The sequence below is a fragment of the Arvicola amphibius genome, chromosome 3 (genome assembly GCF_903992535.2).
Source record: "Arvicola amphibius chromosome 3, mArvAmp1.2, whole genome shotgun sequence".
NCBI lineage: Eukaryota > Metazoa > Chordata > Mammalia > Rodentia > Cricetidae > Arvicola > Arvicola amphibius.
The window spans coordinates 135,075,200-135,099,087 of record NC_052049.1 but is presented as its reverse complement, the minus strand read 5'-3'; the positions used below and the strand labels follow the sequence as shown (position 1 = coordinate 135,099,087).

General features: G+C 45.1%; 1 protein-coding gene across 9 annotated transcripts in view; it reads right to left on the bottom strand.

Annotated features, from left to right (window-relative positions):
- Window positions 1-2,899: 2,899 nt before the first annotated feature.
- Window positions 2,900-23,888, bottom strand: part of Herc1 (HECT and RLD domain containing E3 ubiquitin protein ligase family member 1) — a 183,741-nt gene continuing 162,752 nt past the window's right edge. For 8 of the 9 annotated variants that reach the window (XM_038321217.1, XM_038321216.1, XM_038321223.2 and 5 more), the window contains 14 exons: window positions 22,978-23,159; window positions 22,163-22,318; window positions 20,807-20,929; window positions 19,115-19,217; window positions 16,971-17,140; window positions 15,956-16,094; window positions 13,641-13,810; window positions 12,404-12,573; window positions 12,016-12,181; window positions 10,649-10,725; window positions 9,020-9,272; window positions 8,498-8,650; window positions 6,608-6,913; window positions 2,900-3,532 (listed from right to left, as the gene is read on the bottom strand). In XM_038321217.1, coding sequence (XP_038177145.1) covers window positions 3,347-3,532; window positions 6,608-6,913; window positions 8,498-8,650; window positions 9,020-9,272; window positions 10,649-10,725; window positions 12,016-12,181; window positions 12,404-12,573; window positions 13,641-13,810; window positions 15,956-16,094; window positions 16,971-17,140; window positions 19,115-19,217; window positions 20,807-20,929; window positions 22,163-22,318; window positions 22,978-23,159 — 2,354 coding nt within the window. In that variant the 3' untranslated portion in view covers window positions 2,900-3,346. Of the gene's footprint in view, window positions 3,533-6,607; window positions 6,914-8,497; window positions 8,651-9,019; window positions 9,273-10,648; window positions 10,726-12,015; window positions 12,182-12,403; window positions 12,574-13,640; window positions 13,811-15,955; window positions 16,095-16,970; window positions 17,141-19,114; window positions 19,218-20,806; window positions 20,930-22,127; window positions 22,319-22,977; window positions 23,160-23,888 lie in introns of those variants that run through there. The other variant, XM_038321224.2, reaches the window with a different exon arrangement.

The following is a 23,888-nucleotide window of genomic DNA, read 5'->3' as shown; positions in this document are numbered from 1 at the left end:
GATATAGCTGTGAGCCATGAAAAGAGCCAGGGGAGCCCAGCAAGCCATTTGGAAAGTTTATAGGCCAAGAAACTGCAGGGTGCCAGGAACATGAGTGAGGTGTTAGCAACAGCAATGAGATCAGCATGGCTGGGGTAGGGAGGGATATGAAGGACAGATAACGGGGAGGGTTAAATGAGCCCTGGAGGCCGCCTCCTGCCAGCAGGAACCAGTGCACCAAGCACAGGAGTCCGTGGACTGAACTGATGCGGCAGGCAAAGCCTCCACGTCCCTGTGGACTGCTGAGGGGCTTTCCTGCTGCTGCCAGGTTCTGAGCAGTGGCAGCACCTAGCCCAGAATCAGGGCACACACACACTAGCCCTGGCCTTTTAATCTGTGGGAAAGTGTTAGAAGTATACTTCATTCTGTTGGTCCCCGGACCAGGCTTTCTTTGACCGCCTGTTCCCGAAGCCACTTATGAAATAACCACTCTGAGACTTACTATTAATTACATACTCTTTGCCTATTAGCTCAGGATTCTTATTAACTAACTTTTACAACTTAAATTAACCCGTAATTCTTATCTATGTTTAGCCATGTGGCTTGGCATCTTTTCTCAGTCATGCTCATCTTGCTTCCTCTGCGTCTGGCTGGTGACTGCATCTCTGCCTTTCCTCTTCCCAGAATTCTCTTAGTCTGGTCATTCCTGCCTAGCTACTGGGCCAGCCAGCGTTTTATTAAACTAATACGAGTGACAGATCTTGACAGTGTACAGGAGCATCGTCCCACAGCAGGAAAGCCAGTGTGTCACCAAGGTAAGTGTTCCAACTATGATGACCTTCCCATTAGCAGGCAGATCTCAGGAAGCACATGGTCACTTCAGGGAAGGTGGGTGAGCCAGGGCAGATGTGGCTACCAGAACTGCTGGAAATGGCCTTGGGAGCGATCTGTGCCTTCACAGGTTTTATCAGACCACATCTTTCACCAGCTCCTGGAATGCCTGTCTTCTTAATCTCCTTTTGGCAAGATCACATACTAGGAAGCTGAGGTGAGTGCACAAGGGTTAGGGTTAGAACCTGCACAAGGCAGACCACCTTCTTGACTGAAAACTGCCCCAAGAGCCTGGGGTCAGTAGAGACCAGGGCCAGGAATGCTTAGGTGGTGGGTCACAGAGTCCTTGAAAAGTCAGTGACTTTTTTTATGGGGGCACATGCCAGTTACTCACTAGTTAAGCCTCCTGGATTCTACCACAGCAGCGCTGTGACCCAGTGCTTTTCCTGAGGACACAAAGGGAGACCACCTGACCCAGAGACCAACACATGCCTTTTGATAGATACTGAGCTAACCAGACACTGCTTCATCTAGCAAAGGTCACAATCTAGGAGAAGTGGAACAAACCCGTGTTGCATGAACATCTGGGAAAAGCTAGACTTTAAAAGGTCTATGCCTTCTTGAGTTTGATTAAGGACTTAAATACACAAGTATTTTTTAATGAGACCAGCAATTAAACTATCCAAACCTCTACAGGAGGTTAATGTAACCAAGGTAAACCAAATCCCTGTCCCTAGACCTAACTGCTGCTCCACAGATAGGAACCCTAGCCTTCAAGAATCCAGAGAAAAAAATAACAAAGCAAGTAGGTTTCCAGCCAAGAGACAGCATCTGCATCTACGTGGACTCTTCCCCAAGGGCTGGGTCTGACAGGTAGGTTTGGGCACCATCTCCCACCCCTCCAGGCAGGGTAAATCTGCTGTTAAAGGTCTAAGCCCACAGGATTAAGGCATTTTTTTTTTCATTAAAATGAGCGGAAGCCTGCAGTGCACACCCTCAGCTCAGCAAGAGGGAAAGCCCTGCTTGTCACTAGGCTGAACCCAGGAGTCAAAGGGACTTTAATCTCTTTAGCAGAGCCCTACTCTCTTAGTGACACCATCCTGGCCCAGAGGCCCAGGTGGTGCCTTCCAACGTCAAGCTCAGAATTAAGGGCTTGCTTTGTCCAAGAGCCCCAGGTGTCCTCCAGAAACTTCTTTCTCTAAGGCCCAATCCCCTATGAAAACTTCAGTAAAACGATGCCAGGATTCTCAGCTTTACCAGGGATTTCCCCGCAGATTCATGCACTGCTTACGGCTGGCAGGATCTCATTTTCTTTCATGTTCTCTATAGACACTTGCCTTTCTACTGATAAATGGCTGCTTTCCCATTCCTCTGCCTGGTACCTTATTTGAGCAAGCCGTCAGCAATGACCTTTCCCTTTCGCCCATGGGAAGCAGCTTGTGACACAGACGTGGTGGGAGTAAGAGAGACAAGCTGCCCATAGACCTCCAACTCTTTCTGGTTTAGTAGAGAAGCCTCACCGAGATTCAGCCAGCGCACGCTCAGATGACACTCTAGCACAGTGACCTCCTGGGCTGGGTTCAACCCTCACAGCCACTGAGATTCAGCCAGCGCATGCTCAGAGGACACTCCAGCAGTCTCCTGGGGCTGGGTTCAAGCACCAATGGGCTTTTTCTCAGTCCTTCCCCACAATTCGTCGCAGTCCACATACTCTCCTCGTATGAAGTCACGGTTACCCACTCATCCACGGCTACTTGTTTATGCCTGCTGAGTCCCTGTAGGTGCACAGCTGTCCCTGTCCTTTGGTGCTATCGCTTGCTCGGTCTGTCTCCGAGTTCTTTACCACATGGCATTGGCACAGAGATGCTGTCTCACCCCGGATGTGCTGAGGCTTTGCAGGAGGAATGGTGGTGCCAAAAAAGCTCTGCTCTTGGTGAGGGGACAAAACGAGAGACCCAGGATGCCAGCAGAACAAAGGGAAGGAGGCATTCAAGCCCCGGCTTCTCCCAACACTGCGATCCTCAGTAGTGTGCTTTTCAGATGAAATCTGCCCCCAGCTTCTGAATGGTCAAAAAGCATCAATCCCCACTCTGATTCTTGAATCTGCTTTATTTCTCTGCAGAAGGAACCCTGCACAGGCGAATCAAACTAAAACAAAATAAATATATGAATATTCATGTAAAACTGTCCTTTCTAATGAACAATTATACACAATGTACAATTTCATGTTCACTGGGTGGGCTTACAAAAATGTATCATTCCCAACTAAAAATGCACCAAAATGGTTCCATGCAAACTTATCCAAAGTGACCAAAAATACAGAGGGAAACCTGACTGAGCAGTTTCTGCTTTTGTTTTTGTACAATCACAGAAAAATAAAAACATCTAATTTCTTTGTTTCATTTGAAGTAACTAAATGTGGCCACTGTTTATGTCAGTTTATGTTCCTAAAACATCTATGCAGTTACCATAAAAGTCTATCAACATCAACTCGGAAGTGAGCATTATTGAGAAGGGGCGACAGCACCCTCAGCGGTCAGTAGTCAGTGTCAGAGCCCTCAGCGTTGTCCACGTTTCTCGAGAGCATGTAGTTGTCCATGTCAATTGAACGGCAGTTGTTGATGGCATAGCGCAGGCGCTCAGCCATGACCAGCTGGCTGGAATAGGGGGGCAGTCGCAGCTGGAAGAAGCAGGTCTGTGAGGTAGGCAGACTGTCATAAGGCTGTGGAGAGACAGACCCAGAGAGAGCTGTTACCCAGTGCACTGCAATACCAGAGAGTGTGGAGCTACCACCAAGATAGGAAAGGGCTTCTCCCTTACTTCAAGATAGAATCCTAGACTGTGACCATCTGGCTATTTGCATGGAAGCAGAGATTAGTTAGGTCCTGGCAAAGGCACATGGGATTCATTGTCCTAAGACTTTCAGGCAAGTTACTTCCTCCAATGGCTCTGAGATATCGAGTGACAGCCCTGACTAGGACTGCTTGGGAGAACACAGCACAGAACCTGTCAGACAGGAGAGCATGGTAAGAGTTCCCTCCTGCCTACCAAGGGGCACAGACTTGAGGTCATGGTGGGGATCCCTCAACAAACAGGGTGAAGTGGAAGGAGCCAGGGTGCTGTCCACAGCACCTCATCCCTTCTCTGCTGCAATACTGCACTGTGGTCTGAGGCACCCCACTGCTGGTCACAGCCAGTGAGGAAAAGCAGTCAAACCCAGAGACTGTACTTAGCCCACAGCGACGCCCACACTAAAAACGGTGATTACCATGAATGTCCTCAGAAAGCTGTTTCTGTTGCTGTTTTGAGACAGGGTTTCTCTGTGGAGCCTTGGTTATTCTGGAACTTGTTCTTTAGAGCAGGCTGGCTCCAAACTCAGAGATCTGCCCGCCTGCCTCTGCCTCCTGAGTGCTGAGGTTAAAAGGCCTGCTTGGAAAGCTGGGTGTTTGTTGTTTTGTTTTTAATTTTAAAAGAGCCTTAAAAAACCCACACAGGGTCTCACTATATAACCCTGCTGGCCTGGAATTCAGTATGTACACCAGGCTGTCCTTGAACTCACAAAGATCTGCCTGTCTCTGCCTCCCAAGGGATTAAGGCCGTGTCACCACGCCTATCTTTCAGAGAGGAATTTTAAAGGGTACAACTGCTAGAAAACATGTTATGTATCTTCTTGGCCCTCCCAGCTAACAACAATTTTCCAAACTATTTGCAAGGACAGTAATGATCTAATGTTGTTTAATATTTTTTAGACTAGGTCTGCTATGTAGCTCAGGCTGGCCCCAACTTAAGCTCCTCCTTTAGAACTGGGATTATAGTATGCAACACAGCTGGTTACATAGTATTTATTTATTTTTAAGATTTATTATGTATACAGTGCTCTGCCCACATGCATGCAAGCACACCAGAAAGGGGGCACCAGATCTCTTTATAGATGGGTGTGAGTCACCAATGGCTATAGGGAACAGAACACAGGACCTCTGGAAGAACAGTCAGTGCTCTTAACCTCTGAGCCACCTCTCCAGCTCTGCTATGCAGTTTTTAACAGTAAATGTTTCTCTCCTGGAAGTGCTGGGTTGTGGGTGCCAGGGCAGCAGCCCTCCTGGCTACTTTATCCCCTCCCCCACTAGTCTCCTCTTCTTTGCTTGGCTTTGTTTGAAATCAGTTTCTTGCTCAGAGCTCGCCCAGGTTTCTGCTCTTCAGTGCGGGATACAGAAGCTCAGCAGCCTCCGTGTGAGAGCCACTGATGACAAGGGATATGGGCAGAAAAGCTGAGGACAGTGACGAAGAGAAAGGCCACCAGATGGCTTTGATTACCTAAACATGGACACAGGAGAAGTGATCTAAAAGCCACAAAGGAAACACCCCCAGTGGTCGGTTTACTGAGGCAGGGGATCAGTGGTAGATAACTCCTGGGGTAGCTAGGCAGCCTGGGGCACATTCAAGGCAAGGATCATTTCCAGAACCAAATAGAAGGGGGCGATTACCTCCTTCCCACCTCACTGTGCAACAACAAAACAGATTGACAGCTTATAGTTTCTGGCTAGTCATGCAGAAGATGTATGGAAAGGCTCTTTTCAGAGCCTTCCACAGCACAGCAGTCCCAGTGAGCCTAGGCCCTGGCCGGGAGCAGAGCCAGCTGGTGGCTGTAGGAGGCGGAGCACTGGCTACAGCAGTGGTCCTCCGCTTGAGGGTCCCACAGGGTCACATATAAAATATTTATTACATTATGATTCATAACAATAGCAAAATTATAGATATGAAGTAGCAACAAAATAATTTGATAGTTGGAGGTCACCACAATATGAAAAACTGCACTAAGGAGAGCAGCATTAGGAAGGTTGAGAACCACTGCATGGTTCAACCTCAGGAGCAGGCAGCAACAGAACAGGACAAACACTGAAACTGAGCAAGGTGCTGGGGAAGCATCGCGTCTCCCTTACCATTTCCTCATCCAGCACCATGCGCCTGCAGACAACTGCCACAGACAGGGAAGGGGTAGGGTATGGTGAGGAAAGAAGAGGACAGATAGTCTACTGCTGTCCCAGGGTGTGGAGGCCGAGAGGAGGTCGGGCAGCAAGTACAGGAAAGGATCCCAGAGGACTTCCTAGAAGAGGTAACAGTGGCACTGTCCTTAAAGGCAGTGCTTGCCAAGTGCAGATGGAAGGGCATGGAGGAAAATTCGCTATGGAAGGGCTCCAAAGCAAAAAGAGCATGATGTGCTGGAGAGACAGGCAGAACACAGGGGTGGGGGCAGAGGCTTGACTGTGGAGAAGGCTAGCAGCGTTGGCCCTGAGTCCGCCCAGGGTCCTTAAAAGGTCTACAAGGAAAGAGGCACAGCTGGCAGCACACTTAGAGATACGGCTCTGGTCCCCAATGTCTGCTTCAGATCTGAGCTTGTTTATTCCTAAACCACCTTCAAAATGCAGCCTGGCAGGGATCTTCAGCCAGGGCCTCTTAGGTGGCACAGTGGACCCTGGCACACAAGTTATACATAGAAAAGACACAGGGCCTAAGAGGCAGAAGCATGAGGATCCCTGGCCCACTCAGCTGAGGACAGGGAAGGGTGCTGGTGACAACATGCTTTCCACATTCACGCAGGCCCTTTTCTCACCAGGGCTAGCTCAAGTTCAAGTTTTATACCTGATGTTTTTAGATTTGGATGTTCTAAGAGCTAAAGCCTGAATGAGCAGGCCTTCTGGGGGAAGGGGGGTTCAGACTTGGTTTCACAAAGCAGACAAGCAATAGAAAGGGGGAAAAGGGGCAAATTTTAACCAAGGAAGGAAATCTGCACACTTACCCTATCGACCTTCATGATTTGAAATCTCTGAGAAATGTCGGCGGTGTTGGCTGGCAGTCGGGAGCGCCCGGACACAAAGCGCATGAAGAGCACCCGCTCCTCATTGGAAAACTCCTCCAGGGTGCGCCAGAGCCACTGTACCAGCTGGTGCTGTTCATCTACCTCACGGTAGCGCACGACCTTCTTCAGGACCTCCACACAGATCTCAGGCATCCCACACACCATCTGCTCCAGCTGCTTGGCCGTGAGGAGGGACAGCAATGGCACAGGGACAATCCAGGACATTCCTTCTCGAACTGCAGCCACCTGTCCCCAGGAAAGGTCATTCATTTTAACACACACTTGTGCATGCAGACAGACATGCATCATGACCACAAGCTGTCCGTTCCAGGCCTGAGGTCTATGGCCAGGGCTACCCATGTCTGAGTTACGCCCTGCTCTGGAACTTTTATACTCTTTCTAGTTTTAATTCAAACTCCACATAGTCTGCCTTCCCTCCTCACAAAACTGTAGTGGCCTCTTCAGTAGCCACCCACTCATGTGTCTAGTCACATGTAGCCGTGTGCTGTGTGGGTGGTCCATCTCTTCATCTACACAAGCAGCTCTTGAGGACTGGTATGGTATAGATGGCTATTCTCATAAAAACTGCAAAACACTATTTGAAAAATACGACGAATATACCATAGAATGTCAAAACAGGCAAAGAATTTTGTCAGGACACTGCATTCTAAGCCTGGGACCCACTGCTTACTATCATTCTAAATTTTCTCACATGAGAAAGGAGGTAATTGTTCACCATGGGTAATGACAAGGTGATCTGGGTGGTGGCACCACTGCTCATGGTCACCCTGCTTCTGTTCTCACAGCACAGGGCAGCTGGGCCGCTGGAGAACAAAGGAGGAAGTTCCAGTCCTCAGCTCAGAAGTCCCTATGGTACAGGAGGGCAACCTTACCTTATACACCTCTCTCTAGGCCAACTTAAAACCATCTCCAACAAAGAAAAGGAAAACTACACCTCAGAACAGAAGCTGCACCCTGGGAAGGGCCCGGAAGTGGGGGTACATGGGGGTACTGTTCCTGGGCTGATGGACTGCCGATAGTATCCCCAAAGTACTAAGGGGTATTATCCACGCTGTGTAGTGTCAACATCAATCCACCACGGCCAGTGAAGAGACAACAAGAACTGTGTGGAGATGGCACGACACTGAGGTGTGGGGCTGACGGCCTGGAGGGAGGAGGCGCCTGGAGGACTCACAGGAGGAACAGTCAGTGGTACAAGATGGGGTGGAAGTGAAAGCAGCTGGTCCACTGGGAGAAACAAGGTAGAGAGGGTGAAGACTGGGGTCCTGGATCTGTGGTGGGCATATTCTTATATTCTCAGATTCTGTGCTTCTGTGAAGTACTGACAATAGCCCTTATTTCCCAAGTACCCAGGGATAAAACTGCACGCAATGGGGTTCAGCACTAGGCAGGACCAGTACACGTTTCAAAGTAAGGAAAGAAATCTCTCCCAGTGAGGAGAAGCAGGTCTGTGAAGGAGGTGCGCTCCGAGCTGAGGATGAAGTTCTGTTCAGAAGAAAAGAGGGTGACTGACCTAGCTGGAGAGGGGTACTGAATGGGGAAGCAGTAAGAGGGACCCATCAGACATGTGAGGATGGTAGGAGGGGCCTTGATGCTAGGTGAGAGCTGCATCTCACACTACTAGTCATCACTTTGGAGCTGATTTAAGGACATGGGCAGTGAGACATGGCCAAGAAGTCTCTGGATAAGGTCTAAAATATAGACAAAAGTGAATCTATACATAAATGGTATCTGGCAGTAATCAGGGAGCTCTTGTCTGGATAAATTAAAGCACCCAGGCTACCTCTGGCACCATGATGTTTATCTCACCTGACGGTCCATCTCATGCAGTCGGTACTCAATGGCCCTTTCCACATACTCCTTCCTATTGGAAAATGTGAGTGGGATACTATTTCCACCAGGGATTATGGGAACCATTTTGCCATCAGCACTCTGGCCAACAAAAGAGTCAAGAGGAATCATCTAAGAAAAGAAAAAAAAAAAAAAAGAAATTGCATGGTAGAGAGGACAACAAAAGGCATTATCTCTCACACAAAACAGTAACAGAGACAAGGCAGACTAGGCAGGTATGACTGCTTAAGACCATGCTGGCCCATCTGCTACCAGTAAAAAGAGGTGCCTCTTTGCTGTGTTCCAGCCACCTAAGAACACGGGCCCCTTTCCAGTTGGCACCCCTGGTTGTCCACTCTGATGAGCAGAGTGTTAAGGTAGAAGGAGCAGGAGCTAGGGACGAGCACCAGCTCTACACATTAGTAGCTACCTGAACCACTAAGGCTGAGCCACTAAGGGCATCTGAGTCTACACACACGAGTCCACATGTGCCGGGGGTACCTCATGGAAACTCTCCTCAGTAATGCCGCTGTCTTCAATGTGAAGGATGCTGTTAAGGGTCTGCACGTAGAGCAGATCCACCTCCTCCAGGTCCTCCAGGGTGAGCGGGACACAGCACAGCTGCTTCCACACCAGAGGGGCCAGGTGAAGGTCCAGAGGCTTTTTTGTACGAATGGCAACCCCCATTAAAATCCCCAAGAATTTAAACTGCATTAAGTGTTCATCAAGGCAGGCAGAGGGGTTAAAAAGGAACCTGCAAAAGGAAAGCAAATCTTTCAGCAAAAGATTCCTCCCATTAGAAATGAGTTCCCCTCAGCTGGAACATTGGATCAGGATGATGAATCCCGCAGGCATTAACTATATGTAGCTATTTCACTGAAGTCTAAACATCCCCACTGCCTCTCTTTTGGTCTCATGTGCTGGAATTGTAAGCACGTACATCATACCAGGCTCAACTTCAGCTCCTTAGTTATTCTAACCACATCTGATGTTCACCAAGATACAGTCTCTCTCTCCCTGTGTGTGTGTTTATATGTGTATATGAAAGAAAGAGATTGAGAGCATGTACATGTGTGTGACAATGAGAACGTGTGTGCGCGTGTGTGAGACAGAGAGTGTGTGCTTGTGCACGTGGAAGCTTAATGAGGATGTGAAGGTCAGAGGAGGATGTTGAGTATCTTCCTCTAGAGCTCTTCACCTTATTTTTTTTGAGACAGAGTCTGGCTGACCTGAAACTCACTATGTAAACAAGCCTGGCTTAAGACTCACAGAGATCAGCCAGCCTCTGCCCCGAGTGCTGGGATTAAAGGGGTGTGTCACCACACCTGCCTTCTACCTTAGTTTTTGAGACTGGATCTCTCATTAAATGTGAAGCTCACCTGCTTTTGCCTAGGTTGACCAGCCAGTGAGCTCTTAGAATTGGCCTGTCTCTAGTTCCCAGTACTGGAGTTCCAGGCACAAGCAGCCATACCAAGGTCTAATGAGATGGGGGTTTGAACTCAGGTCCTCTTGTTTTCAAGTGATCTTACTCAATAAGTCATCTCCGAAGTTCCTATTTCTATTTTTTAAGATAAAGTCTTGATACAAAGCCCAGGCTAACATCAAAGATATGATCCTCTTACCTCCCTCCCCAGGTGCTGGGGTTACAGGCATGCCCCACCAAACCCAACTATGCTTAGAAGGAATGTCAAAGAGCCAGTAAACGGCCTGGCAGCCTCCTGTCACTTCACTTACAACTTCTAAGTCTTGAGAGCATGCCGAAACAATGTAAAATGACAAATACAGGACACTAGTGGGCTGTGAACAACCAGCTCTATGACGTGGTATTGGCAGAGCATCCAAATGAATCACGTATGATAAAGGCCTGAAGGAACATATGGCAGCCAGGGTTCATAAGCGACACTGAGTTTCCTCTCCCCTCGGTATTCCCATCAGTCTGTTCCTTAGTACTGAGTGAGGATGGCAGTGTCTGTTTCTCACCATGACGGGCAAGACAGGTAAACTGCTTCAGGGTTACAATAAGGATTCAGTGGGAAACACATGTGAAGCACTGGAAACAGTGCCTGGTGCACAGGGAACACTCAGTAGGTGACAGTTATTAAGACATTTGAGAAACATGCCTGTCCTTACCTGTCTCTGTTGTAACCGACTTCTGCAGTAGCATTAGGAGAGGGTATGAGAAGGTCAACTACACCAGTTTCAAGTTCCTGTAGGAAAAGTGCTTTGTTGAGAAATGACAATCAAATGCATCAAGATAAAATGACAATCAATGCATAAACCAACTACATTAAAAATAATACTAGAAAGGAGATATTTTGAGGTGGAGTGGAATCCCCCTCGGTATGTTCTAAATATGTTTTATGACCATTGCTTAATAAAGAAGCTGCTTTGGCCTATGACAGGGCAGAATAGAACTAGGTGGAAAAACTAAACTGAATGCAGGGAGAAAGAAGGTGGAGACAGGGAGACGCCATGTAGCTGCCCAAGAAGCAAAAGGTAACAAGCCATGAGCCTCGTGGTAAAATATAAAATAAAAATGGGTTAATTTAACATATAAGAGTTAGTTATTAAGAAGCCTGAGCTAACAAGCCAAAGAGTATGTAATTAATATTAAGCCTCAGAGTGGTTATTTCATTAAGCGATACTGGGAACATGTGGCTGGAGAAAACCTGGTCCAGAGGGACCAGTGGGGCAGAGAATATTCATGTTGGCACTGAGGAATTTATAATGTTATGCTTCAGCAATCTCTACAGCCTAGCTATTTTTGTGGTTCCAACTTAAAGAGAAATTATGAAGTCCTTATGTGAGGAATCATCTGAAGAATGAGGAACCAGTGTGAAAGAGGCCACCAGTGAGCAGCTGTGCAGCTGAGCAGGCTGTGGTGAAATCTCAAACTGACAGCCAGTGTCACTCAAGCCACAGCTTATCGGGCAAAGTGGAAGGAACAAAACTAATCTCAAAGAGTCTGTCAGTACTGGCTTATAAAATTAGAACTGGTCCAAATTAATTTTTAAAAATTATTGTTTTAACTTCAAAAACTGTATTTACTTGTATGGGTGTTTTGTCTGTGCATTGCATACAAGCAGTACCCTCATGAACCAGACGGGGGCAGAGAGCCTGACCTGGGTCCTGGGGAGGAGCACTCAGTGCTTGTGAGCACTGTAATCTCTCTCCAGTCACCATTTTCTATTCTTCTGGAGCCTGGTGGGTCCACTTTGTTCTAGAAGCACCAAAATAAATCAGAGCACACAGTGGCCTCGATCTGTCTCCGACACGAATATATTCATGTGTCACTGCTGTTTCTTATGGATGGGGAGTCAGTGATCTTGATGTGTAAGGTATCTCCACAAAACACTTCCCAAACTCACTGCAATTCACTACACAGCACTAGCAACGTAACCGAAAGGCTCACAGATGCATCCATGCTATACTGACAAGCACTGGCCATTGTCAGAACACCACTACCGGGGCTCAATAGGGACACCGCCTGCACGTACCTGGCACATCTCTGTGATGGTGTCATCAAATACTCCTCCAGCATCATCAGCCCCTTCTCCAACCAGTTTAACCTTCCACGCTCGGGAGGGTAGACGGAGATCCGATGCATTTAGCTTTACCACTTGTCTCGCTATTTGAACAAAGATCGGCTTACACTTCCGTCCTCTAAAAAGAAAAACCAGCAAAAGAGTAATATAACACAACCCTTCATCTCCATAGGTCACCACAGAGACCCTTGGTGACATCTTCCCATCAGTGAACAGACACAGGGACTAGAGTGAGCACTGTCACTAGCCTTTATAAGTGAAGAAGCTAAGGCACACAGAGGTGAGTTAGCAGTAATATTCTAAACAATTCTAGCGAGTTAGTAAAACACACAAGACCTACCTGGTTGATATTCTCTTTACAGTAATCTGAGGCCCATAATTTTTGCCTTGAACCATGGTTTTCCCTATGGAGCGTACCATGGGAAGTGTGTAGACTCTTGGAGCTAACAGAGGCCGCAGTTGTCCCTGTACAATGCCCCATGTTCCAGCATTGTAATGAGATGTGCTGTTCTGTAGACAACACAAGGGGATCAGAGATGGCATAATAGGAGACTTAAAAGAATAGCACTTTTAGATATAATTTATTTCTGAAATGTCCTTTCGAAGCATAGATCAGAGTCTCAAAATACTGATAAAATATGGCCACCATTTTTAAAGCCTTAGAAAATACAGAAAAAGGAGAAATCCAGACACGGTATAAAATCATCCATCATTCATCCACACAGAGATAACCCACTGATACCTTGCATTGCCTTTCAGTCTGGGTGTGTACACATAAGTTCTCAACAATGTACTATTTAGATATTTCTCAGCTACTTTTTTCACATGGCTTCTTACCAAACACATCTCACTTAACTAGAGCAGCTCGCTGACACACTAGTGCAACAGAGCATCCTCCTGCCTGGCTGCTGCCGGCTTGTAAAAGAGATGCCAAATCTTTTCCTTTCTCTCATGACTGATGATCCAAAGGTTTCTGGCTGGGAGCTTTATTTTGGCAGACATGCTTATTTATTAAACAACCTAGTTATTTCTTAATTTTTGAATCTCATTAAAGACAGACAAATCAGCCAAAATACCTTACTTTCCCTAACTCTCCTTTACTAGATTGAGACTGCTCCTTTATGAGGACAGAGAAGTGTCCCAAACTTCTCAGCTGATGTGATTCTTTAACACTGTGTACTATGGTCCTAGCAGCACTATATACTTAGATTTTTTTCCCCCTCAACCCCCTTTCTTTCTCCAGGGCTAGGAAGGAACCCAGTGTCTCATGTAGACTAGGAAGATACCCTACTATCTGGCCACACACAAGTCACTTCACATCATGTGTTAGACTTGGCAGGAACTATGACATGCTCATTCACCCATGCGTCCTGCAGTTTTGGACAAATCAGAGTACTTTCTGTTCAGCCACTTCTCTCTATATCAGTAATAAAATACAATTCCATCTGTTGACTCTCCTGTTCTTCTTGAGTTAAAGAGCATAACGCGTTAGCCATGAGAGAGTTTTTTCCAAGGCAGAAAGGCCCTGGGACCTTGCAAACATATCAGGGGCACCACTTCCCAATTTAGCACTTTACCTGGCTGTTGGGGCTGAGATTCAGCAGCCTCCATGATGAGTACATGAGGTCAGAGAAGTGGTAGAGCAGCCGGAGCCTGGCCCGAACGGTGTGAATGCTCACTTCTCTCAGTGCCCCGTATTGCGGCGGCACTGTGTCAGGAAGGCCCAGCTGGAGAGGCACTGATACACCTGCCCAAAGCACAGAAGTACGTGTGAAGGAAAATGCATTGCTTCCACTTTGAGTATTTTGAAAACTTTCAAACACAAGATAATCACCCAATGGACATACAATCTCACTACCTACATTCTGTACTTAATATTTTATTATATTTACTGTCCTACATAGTTATCTATTCCTCTACCCATTACCTCATTTTAATTTTTTGGATTCTATAGTACTTGTGGTAGTTTGAATTAGAATGACCCCCAAAGGCTCATAGATTTGAATACTTGGTAACCAGGGAGTGACATTATTTGAAATGATTAGTAGGTGTGGCCTTGTTGGAGAAAGTGTGTCACTGGGAGTGGCTTTAAGGTCTCAAAAAACACATGCCAAGCCCAGAGTCTCTCTCTCTTCTTGTTGCATGTAGATCCAGATATAGAACTCTCAACTACTTCTCCAATGCCATGTCTGCCTGCATGCCACCATGAGAATGTCTGAAACTGTAAGCAAGTCCCCAGTTAAATGTTTTCTTATAAGACATACCATGGTCATTCTGTCTCTTCACAGCAATAGAAGACTGACTAAGACAGTATTGATCCTTAAAACTTCAAATATCCTAAGCCAAGCACGGGAATGTATAATTCTAACGTGAGTTCAAGGTCATCTCAGCTATATGGAAAGTTCAAGGTCAGCCTGGGTTACATGAGACCTTATCAAAAATTCAAAACAATGAGACAAAACAAATATACACAAAATTAAAATAAAAAAGCCCCAAACAAAAAAACCTATAGGACACCTAGTTTTTTTTTTCCCTTTAACTGTTTCTGTTTGAATAAAGGGACTAAAACAGCTGGGGTGGGGTTGGGAATTCTTCTTTTCCTATTCAATAACTGTCAGTCCCATATTAATGCATGGTGCAAATGAGGACCAGTATTCATCTTCTGCTTGTTGGGAATCTAAGTGAGTGTTAGTCCTTAAGAAAAAAGTTCTCTGAGGAGTTTTCCCCAAAGACTTGCTGGGGAAGTAAGGAGGTGGGAAAAATGGAAGGGAAGGCTAAGCACCCAGTCACACATGGCTACCTCAAACACGAGAAGCTAGCAAGAAGTGATTTAGGGCTTTGATAAGCAGTTGGTGTAATTTATGTAATATGGGAACCACAAAAAAAATGCTACAATTAAAGCAAATGGCTACATTTGAAGGAAATGGAAGAGACACCCTATCAGAGGGCCCTTACTAAAGGAGACAATTATGTGTATATACTAGTGTGCATATGTATGAGTGAATCAGAGGTCATTCCACAGGATGATCATCTACCTTGTTTTTGGAGATACTGGTCTGGGGCTTGCTGAACAGGCCAGGCTAGCTGGCCAGTGAGCCCTACCCAGCGCTGGCCTGTCAGTACCTCACCAGCACTGGTCCTTATGCTTGTGCGGTAAGCACTTTACTGATTCAGCCATCCCCCGCCCCAGCCCTGCCTTCTATTGTCAAGTCTTTTTTTAAAATGACTATAATGATTTTGTAGTATTTAAAAAATTTTAAAAGCAAGCAGCAGCCACTATTCATGTTCTATACTAGAATGGAATCGGCAGCAGCTGGATCTGTCCCGAGCCACTGAACAGACACGGCGTATCAAATGGCGACCGAAGTGAGGAGTGTGATGGCTCAGAGCGTCACCTCTGTAATAGGAAGCTTTACAAAGCAACTGCCCCCTTTTTGTTGTTGTTGGTTTCCCTACCACCCCTCGCTGTCCTGTAGCTCACTATGTAGGCCAGGCAGGCCTGGAATTGACACAGATCCTCCTGCCTCTGCCTCCTAAGTGTTGGGATTAAAGCTGGGTCATCATGGCTGATTTTATTTGTTACCTTTTCATCTATATAAAAAAATGTACCTTTAGATGCTCTACCCTAATTAATTTTTGCTTGCCTAAAACACATGCTGATTTCTTTTGGGACTGGAAAGAGAGAGGAGAGAGTGCGGGAGTCTTTGCTAGACACTGAAGGAGACAAGAGAAATGCCTGAGATGAAATAGTTATGTGCTTGTAGCACAGAGAATACTCCAGAAGCCTTGGAGTATTTCAGATAGACCTGGATGCCATCAGAACTACAAGCAGACAGTGCATCCGGCACAGATGAAAGAGCAGCTGGAGGAGGGCAAATGGTTGGCTTCTCACCTGGTGCTCTTGGCGGGACAGGTGGTGCTGTCCATGCGGCACTGTGGCAACGGCCAGCTGAAATCTGACGGATGTTTTTCCCTTGCAGAACTGTGACCAGGGTTGGTTCTCGAACATGGTTGGTATGGCCTAGGCCAAGCTAAGAATAAAAAACAAATGCATAGAGACTGAAGAGACAGAAGTCAAGCAGATATAATCTGTTAACATCTGTATCATACACTAGCATCAATAATGAAATAAATTCTGATTTATTTCTCCATCACAGCAGTTCTAATAGCCTTAGACTGTCTCCTAAAAGCAAGAGGCAACAGAGCCAGTCCAAGCTTACAGATTAGCTTGAACAAATGGTCACTCCTAGACTCCACTTCTGGAAAGTGAGAACAGAAGGATCTACAGAGCTCGCACTTAAAACACACTGGCTTGTGTGTTACAGTAGATAGAAAATATCCATGGAATCCAGGCCTCTGTTCTTGGCAGCAGCAGCTAAGTGTCCAACATCAGTGAAGAAGACTTGTCAGTACCTAGCCAGGGAATTCCCAAAAGTCTCTTCAACCATCAATTATCTTGTCAAGACTACAGCAACCACAATGATAAACAACCTTTTGTTCTGCTAATGTAGTCATGAAAACGTAAGTATTCACTGAGGTTACTGTGAATAACAGACTTTGAATATCAGGGTCTCTGATTTTATGGGCTATCAGATCTGAGATTTATGGGAGGAGGCGGGGATGGCTCTGCAGGTGGGCTGAAAGCCACAGTAGAAGCATCTATCTCAGACATCCCCTACCAAAGTCTTTCTCTTCCGTACACAGATACATAGAGGGACAAGTACATAAAGCTGCAGACTTTACTTCATTCCCTGTGTTTACTCCTGTGACTACTGGGGATGACAAGACTTCCTGCACCAGCAGAAGAGTCGCTGGACACAATGACTATACAATATAAAGGGGTTCTTGCAAACAAGCAACAGTGCTGGATTTCTAAGCCATGAAAGAGCAGCACACATGTCGTTTACCTGCCCTTCTGAATTGCTCCCCCAGGCATAAACATCTCCAGTTGATGCCAAAGCAAGTGTGTGTTCAGCTCCAACTGCCACATCTTCAATGACCACTCCAGCCAGGACAGGGATTTGCTGGGGTCGATTGTGATTACGGGCGCGCCCCTCAGGTAAGCCTATCAAGCGGTCTGAAAGATAGAAGAGGAAGTTTAGGATGGGACTCTGAACGTCTGTGTTTTCTAACAGGCCATTAACTTTTATGTTAGAATGTCAATGATGTATGTATCTCAATGGGGCAAAACATGGTATTTCAGCAAAATATACCACTTTAAAAGTCTGAGGTATTCCTATATGAAAGACAATTGAGCCAGGCGGTAGTGACACATGCCTTTAATTCCACTGCTTGGAAGGTAGAGATAGGTGGATCTCTGTGAGTTCAAAGCCAGCCCAGGACAGCCAGGGCTGTTACACAGAGAAATCTTGTCTTGGGCAGGCAGGGGGTGGGGAGCCATGAAACCCATTTTAGCCTCAAATTTCTACCCCGCCGCTCTCTCAACCCCTGCTGCTCACCATCCCATAGGCCCATTACGCATGGCATCTGCTTTCTGAGTTCCACTTACACAGCTGCCCTAGAACTGTTCCTCCAGACCCTGAGTTGGCTCCTGCCTACTTTCTACAGTGGCCTCTCAGATCCTGGCTCATTGGAATGACACGTAACTGTCTGATAATAGGCCCGAGTTCCGTAGTTCCCCAGAGACCGTTCATTTACATTCACCAATACGCTATTCAAAACCAACTGCCCCAACCTTCCCCAGAGTCTTACTCTACCCATCACTCCATGATAAAAGGTCTACCTACTACCACTATGTAATCAGTGTCCTAACCTAGGTCTGCATACCCACTCTTCCTGGAGTCCCAGATACAAATTCCCAACAGCCTATTGGGAATATCCACACACATATCTAGAAGAGAAGGTCCCATATGGACATAAAATGGTCCTAAAGGTTCATGTGTGTTGAAGCTGTGATCTCACACTATAGTGTTATTGAGAGGATGCTAACTTCATCAATGATTCTTCTACAGCTGAATGATTACTAAGAGGTGAGACCTGGTTGGAAGAAGTGATAATTGGAGGCATATCTTTCTTCTTTTTTAACAGTTACTTATTTAATTAAAAATATTTAATTAAAAAAATATATATGTGCCTGCATGCATGCCTAGTGACCATGGAGACCACAGGGTCTTGAATCCCCTGGAATCAGAGTTAGAGATGGTTGTGAACCACATGATGTGCATGCTTGGAACCAAAACCAGGCTTTTTATAAAACCAGCAAGTGCTATTAACCGTTGAGAAATCTTTTTAGCCCCTTATTGCTGCTGCTGCTTCTCCTCTTCTTCCTCCTCTTGTTTATAAACACATACATGCCATACTATGTATATAAAGGTCAGAGGACAATTATCTCTTTTTTTTCAGCATGTGAGTTCTGAGACTTGACAGCAAGTGCCATTACACATGGACTTATCTTGCCAGCCTGGAGGAATGTGTTTGAAGGATGCATCTTGTCCCCAGTGGTTCTCCCGCCTCATATCTTCCTTGAGGTGAACAGCTTTGCTCCACCATTCTCTTCTCCCAAGAGAATCTGTTTCTTCATGAACCCAGGAGCAATGGAACCACAAAACTACAGATTGAAACTTCTGAAACCATGAAACAAAACAATCTTTCTTTCATTATGTCAGGTACTGTGTCATACTGCTGAAAAAGCAAGCTAACACAAGGACAAAAGCTAAGCTCCTTCCCTCAGCTAGCTCCTCCTTACACAGAAGACTCAGTGCACTCCAAGACTAGAAACCAGTCCCTGCTTACTTCTCTCTCTCCCACACCATCCACACAACCTTCAGTCTCTCCAGCCTGACAGCAGCAGAAGGGAGAGGAAGAGCTCTTGGCAGGGACTCTACTAGCCAGAGGGAAGGCTCTCACATGAGCTTTAATGGATGGGAGTTTATCCTTGAAACAAAATGCATCAAGTAGGAGTAGAAAGCAGGAAGAGAACATGGCCACATGGTAAACACCACCCAGGACTCTATAAACCTAGAAGGCAAGTGTTTCTATAATTTACATGTATAGAAGGCATATATATATAATAGGCTAGAAGGTATCTTACCTTGACCAAAAGTATATACATGACCATCCTTGGTCAAAGCCACAGAAAACTGAGTTCCACAAGCAACCTTTTTAATTCCAATTCCACAAAGGACATCAACTTTCTGTGAAATAAAAGTATAAGGCAAATGTTCAGAAGAACAAAATAAAGCAAAGAAAACAAACAAACAAATCATGGATTTTCCTATTGGCATTTATAACATCAAGTAATGTCTCCAATAAAAAACCAATTGTCATTAATGTTTTACCCAAGTCATATTCCTAAAGATTATTCTCTGTTATTGCTCCAGGTGGTAACTGAGTGTGTGGGAGAAAGTGTGCAGAGCTGAGAAGTATGGCTAACATTCTCAGGAACTCATGTGAAGTGGAAGCATTCCAAAGAAAACCACTTTTAACAAATACTGCAAGATCCTGTCAGACCACGAGCAGCTTCCTGTCAGTTTGCTTTTCTTTTAGTTTTTCCAGGTAATAAACACTGCTGCCTGTGTTCCCCAGAAAGGAAGTTTTCTGCTTCTCTGCACCCCTATTTGAATATTCCTCAAAGCAACTATTAACATGTCCCAGAAGATATAAGATAGCAAAATGAACTTGAAAACAAAGTTGTAAATCATGTCATATTTTATTAAATTAACTTAAATTTTATTAAATATTTAAGGAAAGTCCATATAACAAAACTGTACAGAAGGTCTACAAACCCAAGAAAATATAATAACTGTTCTTAGTTTATTTTATATGTACTTATTATATGCATATACACATATAAATACATATGTGTGTGCATATCTATCTATCTATCTATTTGACAGATGCACAACTCAATGGTAATAAGCTGAAACAGTAGCTACAGGCAGAGTTGTAGAAAGCTGCCAACCAATTTCTTCCTAAGGACTCTGGTGGACTGGTTTCTTCTTTACATGGGACATAGTCACACAACACTCAGCCTGTCTGCAGAGACAGAGGTTTATCCTTGCAGAATGTTTACATCCATTCTATCGTAGTAATGGATTGTAGTACAATTTTCTAACTGTTAATAATAAAAACCTGGAGTCAGATATTAGGGGTGAAAGCTGATAGATCAGAGAAGCAATGCAGTCAGCCACTAGAGAGACCTTTTACCTCTACCAAATCCTCAGACCAAAAGGTGAGCCTGTCCTCAGACTGCTTCAGTCTCTACCAAACCTCAGACTACAACTGAGTTCCTGTCTCCTCCCACCTTATATTCCTCTCTCCGCCCAGTTATATTCCTCCTGTCTCCACCTCCCTTGTACTGGGATTAAAGGCATGGGATCCCAAGTGCTGGGATCACCTTTGTGTGAGCTCTGTTTCTCTTTTAGACAGATTCAATCTGGTGTAGCTCAGGGTGGCCTTGAACTAACAGAGATCACTCTGTCTCTGTCTCCTGTGTCCTGGGATTAAAGGTGTGTGCCACCACTCCCTGGACTCTAGTGGCTTAGCTCTGCACTCTGATCTTCAGGCAAACTTTATTTGTTAGATTATAAACAAACATCACTACAATGATTTATTTAAAAGTCAAGATCTAGAACACTGGACATTTGAGAATAAGCAACACAAGACCTTAAACACTCATTACAAAATATAAAAATATTCCAGCTAAAGAACTTCCAGTTTAAAAGAGGTTCTGATACGAGTCATTTCTACTGTGTTTAAACTGAGGTTCAAGGCAGTAACTGACCTGAGGGGAAGATTTTGCAGTGGAATTTCCTAAGCCCAGTTTTCCATAGTCTCCATCTCCAAATGCCCATACCATGGAGCCATCTGTTGACACTGCCAAGGTGTGGTTCAGCCCACAGGCCACCTGGAGAAACAAAAGTACTAAGTGAACTGAACTGAACACGAACTCTGTTTCCAGAACATTTTTCTCTTCTTGACTGAATAATCTCATGTTTTGTTTCCAAGATTCTTACTGGTTTTGGTAGGTGCTCCAAATGTTAATCCAAGAAATTAACTAGAATTTCTAAGATACTTAAAGAATGTTTTTTCTTTTTTTAAAATATTTATTTATTATGTATATAATATTCTGTCTGTGTGTATGCCTGCAGGCCAGAAGAAGGCACCAGATCTCATTACAGATGGTTGTGAGCCACCATGTGGTTGCTGGGAATTGAACTCAGGACCTTTGGAAGAGCAGGCAATGCTCTTAACCTCTGAGCCAACTCTCCAGCCCCAAGAATGCATTTCTTCAGAGTAAAATCCTTCAAGCATCTGTAGCTAACTAAGAACATAAAAGTACAAAAGGCAGGGGAGAAAAATACATGTAACGGGGCAATGGTGGCGCACACCTTTAATCCCAGCACTTGGGAGGCAGAGGCAGATGGATCTCTGTGAATCTGAGGCCAGCATGGTCTACAGAGTGAGGTCCAAAACAGTCAGGGCCACACAGAGAAACCTTGTCTTGAAAAACAAAACAAAACAAAAACAAAACAAATAAAAAGGTATATGTGACTCAGAAATATTCTTTCACTCCACAGGCTGTCTCAGCATGACAGGAAAGTCAAGACATCTTACCCATTTTTGAAAGACATTTTCAATGTGTTTATGCACAGAGGGAAAAATTCAACCATCCAACTCAATGCTGCCACACAGGAGCAACGAGAAAGCAGTTTTTTGTTGTTGCTGCTGCTATCTGGTTGTTTGTTTGAGATGAGGTCATAATATATGACCTACGCTAAGCCTGAGCTCTTGATCCTCCTGTTTCAGTCTTTCAGATGCTAGGATTCCAGGCGTGTGCCGCCACACCCAGCTTTTCAGATGCTAGGATTCCAGGCGTGTGCCGCCACACCCAGCTTTTTAGCAAGTTGTAGCAGTACTGTGTACGGACAGTGTCCCATCCAAAACTTAGGAGCCAAAAATTGTGAATTTTCAACATTGGGGAAAAAAAACATGAAGCATTGTAAAATATGTCACACAAAATGTATGGAGGTTAAATGCAACTAATAATTCTGGCCTTTCTGAGAGAAGAAACTAAGTGCAAACAGAAGAGGTAAGAAAATTACTATCAACTACAGCATCGTATTGACTTATGCCATGCCTGTCCAATCTGATATCCCTCCAGGGCAGTCACTCTCTCTGGAAGTTTTTTGTTAGACGTATTTCCAAGTCCCAGACGACCATAGTCACCATTCCCAAAGGTGAAGAGTTTGCCATCTGATGTTACTACTGCTGAATGCTTAAAGCCACAAGACATCTAGGCAGAATCAAGGAGAAAAAGGTTTATAAAAAGAGAGTCTAGGAAAGAAGCCAGTCATTTTCAGCTAAGAATGTAGCAATATAATTGGCCTACAAGTGAAGATCAGGTAGTCTACCTGCCCTCAGAGCTCTCCTCATCTGCCTCAGCAGGTTCACGAAAACCAAGTAGTCCCTGGAATAACTGTCAATACTCTTGGCTGTGTACGCCAACTTAGACTAAAAGAGATAATGAATGGAAAAATCTATAGTAAACCCCAGGGTGCTATGTAATTTTACAATAATATCTTAGATCACTAGCTGATCTAACAGACATGCACATTCCTTTGCAACAAAAAGGATGGGGTTAAATAAAAGCTTCCCCTCTACCTACCAAGAACTGTGAGGTAGGACCTAATCCTGTGGTGTTTTTTCTAAGAGCCTTCCAGCATCATATCCTGCACCAGGTTAGCTGGCTTGAAAAAGTTAAGTCCATTCTAACATTAAAATCTATTTAATTCCTGAAAAGCTCAATAGGAGCCTACATAACCAAAAATTGTGGATCTCTCATACTGCTCATAGAATCTGTCTTTATACTATTTCTGCTAGCTAAACTTCAGAATGCTATTTACTAACTCCATATTTCTATTCAAAGGCAAATGTATCCATGCCATGTCTGACCTGCACCACTTCTTCTCCTTGTAATGCCTCGATCTGCCTTGGTCGCCGTTGCCTGTCACTATTTCCATGGCCAAGTTTGCCATAGTCCCCATCTCCCCAGCTAAAGACTTCACCACTTTCTGTCAGGGCCATAGAGTGTCCATCAGAGCCACAGGAAGTCACCAGCTGGGTCACCACGAAGCCTGTAAGATAGCAGAAACACAAAAGGTGTCAAATGGTAAAACATTTCTCCTGCAGCTGCTACAGAATGCCCTAAGATTTGAAAAGCCCCCAAATGTTATGTGGAATAACAAACCTTTTAAACCTTTAAATCAAATTTATAGACATAACCTGGCAAAACTGGGAGCAGTCACACAAAATGATGACAAGAGGAACGATAAGGACAGCTGTCACAGCCATTAAGGGTGATGATATTCTAGCCACTCCTATAGAACAGGTAGGAACCCAGCCTGTGTTCCCATTCACACTGCAGCACTCTACCACCAGGTCTGCAGAAATTTCCTGTGCACTCACTGGTACATCTTAAGTAGAAGCATTTACTTAGAGTCCTCTGTGTTCTCCATGGAAAAGACATGCTCACCTTATAGCCTGTGGGCCAAGTACATCCTAAAATAGCTATGGATGGCTAGGTGGTGGTGGCGCACGCCTTCAATCCCAGCACTTGGGAGGCAGAGGCAGGCGGGTCTCTGTGAGTTTGAGGCCAGCCTGGTCTACAGAGTTTCAAGACAGCCAGAGCTGTTACACAGAGAAACCCTGTCTTCAAAACAAAACAAAAAGATAGCAATGGATGCAACCTAACACATTTGCAGATGACATCATGTCACATGTTCAAAGGTCGGATATTCCTTATTGTAAGCTTTGGGATCTATGAGACACTGCAGCTGTTTCTCTTGAGACATACTTTATCAAGT